The sequence below is a fragment of the Chelonia mydas genome, chromosome 15, assembly GCF_015237465.2.
Source record: "Chelonia mydas isolate rCheMyd1 chromosome 15, rCheMyd1.pri.v2, whole genome shotgun sequence".
Lineage (NCBI taxonomy): Eukaryota > Metazoa > Chordata > Testudines > Cheloniidae > Chelonia > Chelonia mydas.
In genome coordinates this window covers 741418-751117 of record NC_057856.1, presented here as the reverse complement: position 1 = coordinate 751117, position 9700 = coordinate 741418, and the positions used below count along the sequence as shown (strand labels likewise).

Below are 9700 nucleotides of genomic sequence, written 5' to 3'. Positions count from 1 at the left end.
AGGTGAATGAGAATAAACAAACCTTGTCTGCCGCTGGGAGACCATGAGGGTCCGTTAGCTAATAGACCTGGTTCCCTCCCGCTTGCCCTGCTTGAACTGGTGTCACTGCTGATTTACACTAGAGTAAAAGGGGAACCAAGGCTGCCAGATTTACCCGCGCTGGTCAGCTCCTAACTCTACAAGGGGGTCACTGACCCACTGGAGGAAGGCGCTTGTGATAAGGACACCAGAGCCCGGCTGCCTCGAGAGAACCAGCACTATTGTCTTCCCCTTGCGACGTTCCAACAGCTCATCTAGACATGACACAGAGCCCTTTATAAGGACTATTAATTACATTCACAGTGGCCTGAGCCCCTTCATGATGAGAAAGGCCCTTTTCCTCACTACAGGGGTGAAGTCACTGAAAATGTAAGTGAAGATTTAACAAAATCAGTGATATTTGAGCCTTCTAAACTATGGGTTCCCTCCCCCAGCTGCTTGGGGTTTGGGGAGAATGATCCAAAATGGTAGGTGGCCAACCAGCACCTCAAGACCCACCCTCCCCCACCTCCACCCCTTGCAACTGCCCTTCGATTGGAGTGCCTTTCTCATCATTCTGGTTTGACAGCCCAAGCCATGCACAGTAAATAGTCAAGTTTGCAGAGCCAGCTGCGTGGAAGATGTCAGTGCAGAAGAGAGAGTCTGTCTGTTTCAAAGTAACCACACCTTTCACTCACCTGACAAGTGCCTTAATACGGTGTGCAAGTAACAACAAGGAAATACAAATAGATGGGAGTTTACAAGATTGCTCAGGTAGTGCAATGGTTCTGTCCAACTCCCCACTTCTAATTGTTATGGGCCATAAATAAGAAATTCACTGTATTAAATTTTAAGGCTAGAAGAGACTGTTACGATCATCTTATCTGACCTCCTGCCTAACACAAGCCAGCTGATTCATCCAGCATTGACTCCAATTCCTTGAGGTTGAACTAGAGGAGATCTTTTAAAAGGACACCCAATCTTGAGCTGAAGATCACACAGGTCAGCTGTGTCCTTTAGCTCCTTCCAGATGCTCTGACTATCTTACAGAGACAGGCAAAACTAGGGCTGCTGTAGGTTTTGTCAAGATCCTGGTAGTTCAAATCCAGGTCTCATTTTATCTGATCCCAGACACTTTTTTTGGAGGAGTGTGATGGGGAGAATGAGCTAAATGGTTCTGGTTTTCCAGTAACCCATCTCTTGATATCTTCCTTTAGAAACAGACCCTCTTCCTCCACAAAGAGGAAAAGCATCTCAAAAACCAAGCATCTGCCATGGTGGAAGTTGGTACTGAGTTTGATAGGGAGTTTTGGTTTCTGTTTTAAGTGAAATTTTGTGAGAAAACTCACTCACTGGATTTAAAAGCACCCCAAGGCCTGCCCCCAAATGGTTCAGCCCCATGATAGAAAGGTTGCCGCTTTGAAAATAAGCCAGGAAGGAATTCAGGCACCTGCAAGACTGTATTTGCCATGTGGTGCATAGTGCACAAGGGGGAGCCAGGGCAGAGAGATCTGAGGGGTGTTCCCTTTCCGTGTGGGCGCAAGGGGAAGCCTGTGTGACTGGAGAGGCCAGGAGGAGATTATCAAAACCATCCATTGGTGTCCATAGTCCTTAGGCAATCTGGAAAATCTCAGCCTCCTGGCATGAGCTGAAGCCATTAAAGATTCCTATGGATTTCAGTGGGCTTTGGACCTGCTCTCTGAGACATTCTCCTTTGTTAACTCTGAGCAAGGCTGAGTCTCATGCTGGCGTTCACAAAGACAATGTGTGCAGGGATGGTGTTAGACTCACTGGGGCCCAGGGCAGAAACTCAGGAGTGGGTTCCCACCCCACTTCCTTACCTGCTCACACACTGGATTTCTGCAACATTTCAGAAGCTGAAGCCTGAGCTGCCCCATGTGGGGCCCCCTGTGGAATAGGGCCCTGGGCCATTGCCCTGCTTGCTACCCCCTAACATCAGCCCTGAAGGTGTGGACTTTGCAGCGGCTGTGTGACCTCCGCTCAGGTTCACAGAAGGGCATGCCACAGTTTGCCCAACCCATGGGACACCCTCCAAAGAGTCAGGTTCTAGGCTGAAATGGAGAACTTGTAGGGCGCCCATTACTGCAGAACCTGGACTCAGCTGAGCAGACCCTGTTCGTAAATCCTTGCCACTGGCGATTTTATACGCGTACGGGAGGTGTGTCTCACGGAGCACCGGGCTCCTGCGACAGGCCTGGTGCTCCAGCAGTTCCAAAGCTTTGTTTCTAATCAAGATTTAAAAAGGCCCCGGGGGGGGAGGGGGCTAGAGAGGGACAAAGAAGAAGCAGTGAAACCCAACTCCCAGCTGCAGTGCAGAACCTCCTAGAATCAAAGGACCAAACTCTCTGCTCGCTTCCCTTTGAAGTCAGAGGAAAGGGTGGCCCAAAGATGGACAAGAGCTACCCAGTCCATCTCGCTGGGGCCAGGGCAACGTCCTTCCCTCTTGCTTTCCCCATCCTGCTTTTTGGCAACCCAAGCAATGGTGCGTCCATGAGGGCCATTGCCAGACTGCTCTGCAGCCCAGCGCCTCTCGCTGCCAGGCCATCATTCCCTGGTCTTTTGCCCAACCGTCCTTTGTCTCAATTCCAGCCCATTCGGCCTCCCACAGACTAATAATTCAGGTAATTCATAACACACCCTATCCCTAAGGCACTTGGGCACTGAACAGCATCATAAAGACACAATTAAAATACCAGACAAACATGATAGAACTCAACCCTCATTAACATTCAAATAAATAAAGGCGCGGGGGGAGCAATAGCACAAAAGGGATTGGGGGGAGATAATAAATAGGAAGCAAACAAGGCTCATTAATAATAAACCACCCGTGAAGGAAGCGTCCGGAGGTGCAGAGGGCTGGATGGAGGCGGATGTCAAGGGGGATCCAGTCCTATGCCAGGGAGCCACCGCAGCCCCACTGGATGGATGAATTCCCTGAAAGCTGAAAGTGTCTTAAAGGTCAGGGGCTTTCCAAACCAAGAGGGCTGCCCAAAGGACAATCATGCCTCCTTGCCCTTTGGAGTCTGTAGCTGGTTGTCGTGTGCCCTCTCCGCCCCGATTCACTCCCTGCAGGTCCCTGCTTACCTCGGCCACGCTGCACTGAGCCCGCCGCAGCCAGGCCCAGCAGGCGAGGGGGCAGCAGCAGGGTCCATTGGCGGGCAGCTCATGCCTGCGAGAGGTGAGGTAGCAGGACGTGTACCGCCTGGGAGACAACCTGCACGTACCTCCTCAGCACCTGGCAGCCCTGCTGCTTCTTCTTGAAGACGTTCATGCCCTTACTGCTCTTGCCGTAGGTGACGTCCACCTGGGAGACGTTGTACTTGTTGCACAGCAGGCAGGTCAGATTGGAGATCAGGCCCCGCGTGGTCTTGGTGGTGTTGTGGAGCCGCTCCAGCAGCTCCTTGGCTGTGGGGTTGAGCTCCTCCTGGTCCCTGGTGATGTTGCCCAGCGAGGCGTTCAGGAAGGCAAAGACCTTGTACAAGGCCACCATGATCTCCTTCTTGTGGCTGGTTCGGTTCACTTGGAAAGCAGGGAAGTCGGTGGTGGTGGCGTTGCAGAGTTCATCCAGGTGGCTGCTGAACGGGTCGCCCTGGCAGTCCAGCTGGGGGAGACAGGAGGAGAAATAATGACGAGGGAATCTCAGTCACACACCCCCACACACACGCTGCCCCACCTTCAGCCCTCCCCCACTCACTGTTTTATCACACGTCTCACACTGCTAGGTGGGTTTTAAAGCCCTGTCCCTGGAGCCCTGCAAGAATCTCAGCTGTCGTTAAACAAGAAGGTTTCTAGCCCTCCTAGCTGTGCAGAAAAGCTTGAAAACTTGGCCCAATTGTGCCCGAAAGACTCCTAAACCTCAGTAAACAAGAGCTTGACGCAGGACTGTTGAACCCTTGTCGTTGGCAATGCTGTAAGAGCTGAGGCACCTCTCGTGAGGTACTTCTCTAGCCCCCCCGGTCATAGCACCCGAGCATCTGGCAGTCTGCAAAGGATTTACAGGGCTAATACCCTGTCTGTCATGCGTGTGGAAAACCAAGGCCCGGAGCCCTTTGCCCAAGATCACACAGGCCAGCTGCGGGGAACAGGAATTAGAGTGCAGGTCTCCTAAGTCTGGGCTCATGCCCAATCCACTGGGCCGTCCTTCTTCTCTGCCATCCCCTGACTGCACCAATAACTCACCTACCAGTGCAATGTGGTCCTGCTTTGCAGTCCCTCCTGCTCCATCCACCGCTGGGACAGGGACAGCAGGAGCCATTAGCTGTGCTGAACCGTGAGGTGGGGAGGGGTGATAGAAACATAACCCCCCAAGGGCTGGAAGGTGACCCACCAATGGCTTTCCCCAGCTGAGGCTGGCATCTAAACTCAGCACTCCACTCCTGAAAATCTAGCCCACTAATCCGCACCCCTCCCTGCAGGCCAGCGCTCATTCACCCGCCCTAGATTTGTGATGGGAAAATCCGGGGCAGGGTCTGATTTTCAGAGGTGCTGAGCACCCGCATTCCCAGCTGACATCCATGGCTCGTCCCCGAGGTCCTGCACAGGGCAAGCAAACACCTGCCAGTTTTATGTAAACTCTTCCTATGAGTTTCTAGCAAAAAGCACATTCCACTTGCCCGAAGCAATGTCCTTGGGGATGAGCAGCTCGGCGGGGCGAATAGGACGGGCCTGTCTCCTGCCTGAGTAGCTCACACAATTTTAATCTAGGCGGAGCTGAGGCTCCAACGGGAACTTACGTAGATGCTGAAGAGATCCGGAGCTGTCGCATTGAGCAGCACCACTAGTTTCCGGGTCTGCTCGACCACATTGGGTTTGCACAAGTTCATGTTCTCGCACATGGGGCTGGGGGTATTCACCGGCAGTGCCTTGCCAACCACCAATTTGCAGTGGATCATCAACAGCAAGGGGACAACACCTGTGCAGAGAAGAAAGTGGGAGTGGTGAGATGATGCCATGGGGAACCAGCCATCAGAGCCATTCACTTCAGAGTCCAGTGCCCACCTAGCCAGATGAGAGCTCTGAAATCTCCTCCGGGAAAGTGTCCAGTGTCACTGGGATTGGACCACCTCAGTCACGAGGAGTTCCTGATCTTGCCAATGCTGGAGGGAAAGGAGGATCAAAAGAAGCTCTCCCCCATTGCCTCCGGCCAGGATCTCTCTAGGGTGTCAGATCACTAGGAAGGGAACCAGCTATTGCCTGGGCTGGAGCGGCTGATCTCTGGGACCAAGAACATTTCCACCGCCCAGGCCAGCTAGCGCCAGGACTGCAGTCAGAACTACGTGCCACTGAGGCACATGGTCTGCTCTTTGATAAAGCAGAGGAAACGTCCTACCTGCCCTGAACCATCCAGCTGGCACCCAGCTTCCCTTTGCTCCCCCATGCCCACGTATCTGGTGTAGCTCCTGTAGATAGGGGCTGGAGTTTGTCCTAGGGGCCATTATTCTCTTCTCACTTCTACCAGTGTAGCTAAGAAGAAAATTCCTATTTCCCCATCTCCCCAACCCCCGATGCTCTGCTGTCTGCATCCTCCAGTACCGCCTGAGCACTGCCCCCGGCTCAGCCCTGCCCTGCAATGGAGCAGGAATTCCGCTGCATTTTTCTTTCCTCTGAGAGCTTTTTGTGTTCCCCCAGGTTGCGCAACTGCCCATGACTACCTGTCAGATTTAGTCAAGCATGCAAAGCAAGGGGCAGGGTTGGGTGTGGGTTTTGTGCCCATTTTCCAGGCTCGTGTTGTCGAAATTGATCAAAGTTTTGATAGTGGCCAACTGAGGTATTTCCAAGGGGTCATCTAAAAGGAAGGGTGGTCTAGTGGCTAGCACTGTAGCTTAGGCCTTAAGATATTTGAGTTCTATTCCCAGCTTTACCCCTTACCTGCTGGGTGGCCATGGACAAGTTTCTCAGTTTCCCCTTCTGTGAAGTGGGGATAATGATACGAGCTGCTTTGCCGTCTACTGATGATAAGCGCTAGGACCTGCCCCCCAGACCCGTGAGCATTCTTGAAAAAATGCTGGTTTGAATCCCTAGTAGGAGAAGCTGCTGACACGCACCAGAACGCATAGACCTGGGTTATGGATGGGGCTGGCCAACCAGGCTGAGTCCGAGTGGAGCATTGATTCCCCCAGCACCTGTCATAACACAATAGTAAAGAATCCCAGAACCAGCTGTTCTCTTCTCACACTCCACAAGGAGCTTTATAAAATGTAGGAGGTTGGCATTATCCCTAAAGCTTCTCTCTCTCTGATTCACTGTAGGGTTTCTGCCTAGGACCTTTCCTGGGCCTGCCCCAACCTGGCTGCCTGCTACGCATTTAAAGACACAGTGCTATTATTCTTCAAGCAGAATCTTCTTTCTAGCCCCTCTCCACACCAAGGTGAGCTCTTGTCTTCCCTTGAGGTCCTGATCCTCCCCACCCGGGAGGTGGCCTGCTGGTGATCGGCAATCAGCTGTGTGCTGCATCACTGCCTGCTGGCCTGTCTCTCACTGGGCACTGATTCGGGTTCCCCTCCCTGGTATGGCCCCATAGGCAAAGATCCCACCTCTCCCTCGCGGCTTAGCCATCTTGCATGAGAGGCAGCCCCATCATGGGTTAATGGGAGCGGATGCAGGAAGGCATCAGTGCCTGCAGTCATGGGTCAAAATCACAAGTTCCCAGTTGCACTCAGAGGAGTCAGTGTGGTCTAGCCCGACTGGAAACCTGGGGTGACGGCCTGGCCCTAGGGACATCAACAGGGGTTTTGTCATTGATGTTCCCAGGATCTCACCCCTGGTTTCTAAACCTCCCTTTGCCTCTGGGTGATCTAGGGCAAGTCACTGTCACTCTCTGTGCCTCAGTTTCGTCTGCCCTCTTGTCTGTTTAGACTGTGAGCTCTTTGGGGCAGAGACTAGTACAATGGGGCCCTGGTCTTGGGTGTAAGATGTCATTATTGTAGGCCCTACTGTAATATGAATAGCTAATAATAGCAGGAGCCTAATCTTGCATCTGATGATATTACCAGGCTGAGGCATTGTCTTTGGGCTGAGACTCCAACTATCTCCCCCCACACACGGCACACACCCGGCCCTTCACTGCCTGGGGTACCAGCACCAGTCCAGCACACAGCCGCGAGCCGGACAGGCTGCCAGATGGCCAAAGCGCCACCTAGTGTGTCCCAGCGGAACACAGCAGGGTTAGGTCAGGATGTTATGAAAGATGAGCTGTGTATCCTTTCCCTCTCTGTTTCAACCCCTGGACATTCCTGCTTGTTCTCTATCAGCCCATGCAGCCCAGAGATTGATATGCTGCCGTTTGGGAATAGTATCACATGTGGTAATGGTGCTGTTATGAATTATTATTATGAATAATAATCCTTGGCACTTACATGGTGCTTTTCATCCAAGGATCCCAAAGCCCTTTACAAAGACAGGTAAACCTTATCATCCCCACTTTACAGATGGGGAAACTGAGTCACAGAGTGACACAACCAAGGTCACCCAGCAAGGCAGTGGCAAAGCTGGATAGCTAGAACCCGGGGTCCTGACCCCCGCAGTCCCATGCTACAAACTGCACAGCGAGGGAGAAAAATTACACTATTCAGGTTCTATGGAGCATAGTATCTTAAGGGCGTGATCCTGTGCAAAGTAGTAGATACTCAACCTCTTTGCCGATTGGGCCTAGAGACAGCCAGTTCAACAAGCAATGTCGCAATGCAGCTGCTGAAAAACCACATAGTTCTTGGGATCTGACAAACTCTGAAGTTGTCCACACTTGTCAGAACCTCAGAATCGCTGCAGGTCACAAGTCATACAATAATTACTTTATTTACACTTGCTGTAGCAGCATCTGTGCCCTAATTTGTACATTGCAACTGACAGGACTTCCCTTCTGTGTTGCAATCACTCACATAGCAGTGATCATGTTTGGGACAAGGGCATTTTCAGGGAAAGCAAAGGAGGATGGAGAGCAAAGGACACAGCCAATGTCCTCCCTGATGTAATTAAACTCTCAGTGTGGAGGAACATGGTCTGGTGTGGACAAGTACTATGCAATTTCCTCCCATGCATATTTCAGCTCTGGGACTGTCAGAGAGCCCAGCAGTGCTGAGGTGGCTTGTGACATTCACCACTGAATTAATATTAACTTGCAATCTCATTCAGTTTCTCTAGCCCAGGACCTCAGTAATACCTTGCTCTCCTGTAGCTTCATTCTTATTAGATCTTGACGTGCTTTAAGGTGGCACTCACTACCATTATCCCCATTTCACAGAGAGGAAAACTTAGGCACAGTGATTTGTCCAAGGGCACTCATGAGGCCGGGTGGCAGTGCTGGGACTAGAAGCCAGCTCTCCTGAGTCACAGAAGTGCACCAGCCAGTGGGCCATGCTGCCTGCTCTGCTTAAAACCCTTAAAACTCTTTTCTCCCTATTGCACTGGTTTGCATAGCGCAATCTATCCTACAACACTTCACATAGACATGACTTGTACTCAGGCCACGAGAACAACATTCTGGCTTCAGTGCCTATCCTTTAGATAAGCTCTACTCTAATCTGTTCAATGCAAAAACTTTTTGCACTTGGCAACTTCCTTATTTCTCTGATTTTTCAAAAATCTAATTAAACAAGTTACCAGTGTTTCTCAGCAGCGAGAGACCCAAAAGAATTCAAAAACTCTTTGGAAGAATTTAGAGTGGTATAAATTTCCAGATGTTGGTGGAAATATGCCAGAGAGCCATGTTTGCTTTTTACTGCCAATTCCCAGAGATGCTAAGACTAGGGAAAAAGTTTCTTAAGGGTTTCTCTCTGCGCCAAACAGCAGAGTCTCAGACAAAAGGTGTGACTGATTGCTTCAAAATCAGCAACGTTTAAAAAAAATCAAATAGGTTTGACAAAGATGGTTTTACCTGCTGGAATGAACTTCATTTTGAGCTGTATCCCAGGAGCAACTTAACAGAGATTGATGTTGACAGAAGGAGTTTTCAGAAATTCATGTTCATACTGGGGGATTTCACTGGTTTATATACAGTCTGTGTTGTAAGAAAGAGGTGGAGGGGGGGGGAGAAGTTAGGCAGATTCATTCAAACTAACAATCAGGAAGTAGCGATCAGTTTGGAAACAGTGAATGGTTATTTCTAAGTAAGTTTTTGTGATAAAGTTGAGGTCATCATGCTGTGGTTTTACTGAATGCTTCATTCTGGAATTGTTTGAAGCAGAGAGATGGGTTGATTAAAGGAAAACCCATGAATTTGCAAACTGACTCCAGAAAAAAAATTCTGCCTACGTTCATAGGACAATACCGCGACTCACCCAGGGAAAAGTGCTGCAGTTTCCTGAGGGTGAGTCTTCTTCCTTAGAAAGTACTTTCACCTCCCACCTCCCCTGCTGGTGGTTTCCCCCCAACAGTTGCTTTTCATCATTTCAGATGCTGTGTAATGCATAGGTAGAGCACCGGGACTGTCTCATTTAGAAAATAGCCAGGGTGAGAGCTAACATTGAATGAAACCAAAGGTCATGCTGGCCGGGAAAGTATTTAAGTGGGAGGGGATGTTACAAAATAGACATTTACATGAATCAGGGAGGGAGAAAGGGATGGAATTGCAACTGCTCGGCTGTGTGTCATGGTCTCGAACATGGCTGCAATCACTTGGGAATTCTCTGCCAGCTCAAGCAGTTGATGTGCTGCAGTGGGCTCG

The 9700-nt window shown here is 50.6% G+C and overlaps 1 protein-coding gene across 1 annotated transcript; it reads right to left on the bottom strand.

Annotated features, from left to right (window-relative positions):
- Positions 1-1755: 1755 nt before the first annotated feature.
- On the bottom strand, positions 1756-8994 carry LOC102935850 (leukemia inhibitory factor). Its single transcript, XM_007068540.4, has 3 exons — positions 8912-8994; positions 4773-4951; positions 1756-3640 (listed from the first exon to the last, which is right to left on the bottom strand). Exons 1-3 carry the CDS (start codon positions 8928-8930, stop codon positions 3203-3205), a joined length of 636 nt encoding a protein of 211 aa, XP_007068602.1. The 5' UTR covers positions 8931-8994; the 3' UTR covers positions 1756-3202.
- Between the last annotated feature and the right edge of the window lie 706 nt (positions 8995-9700).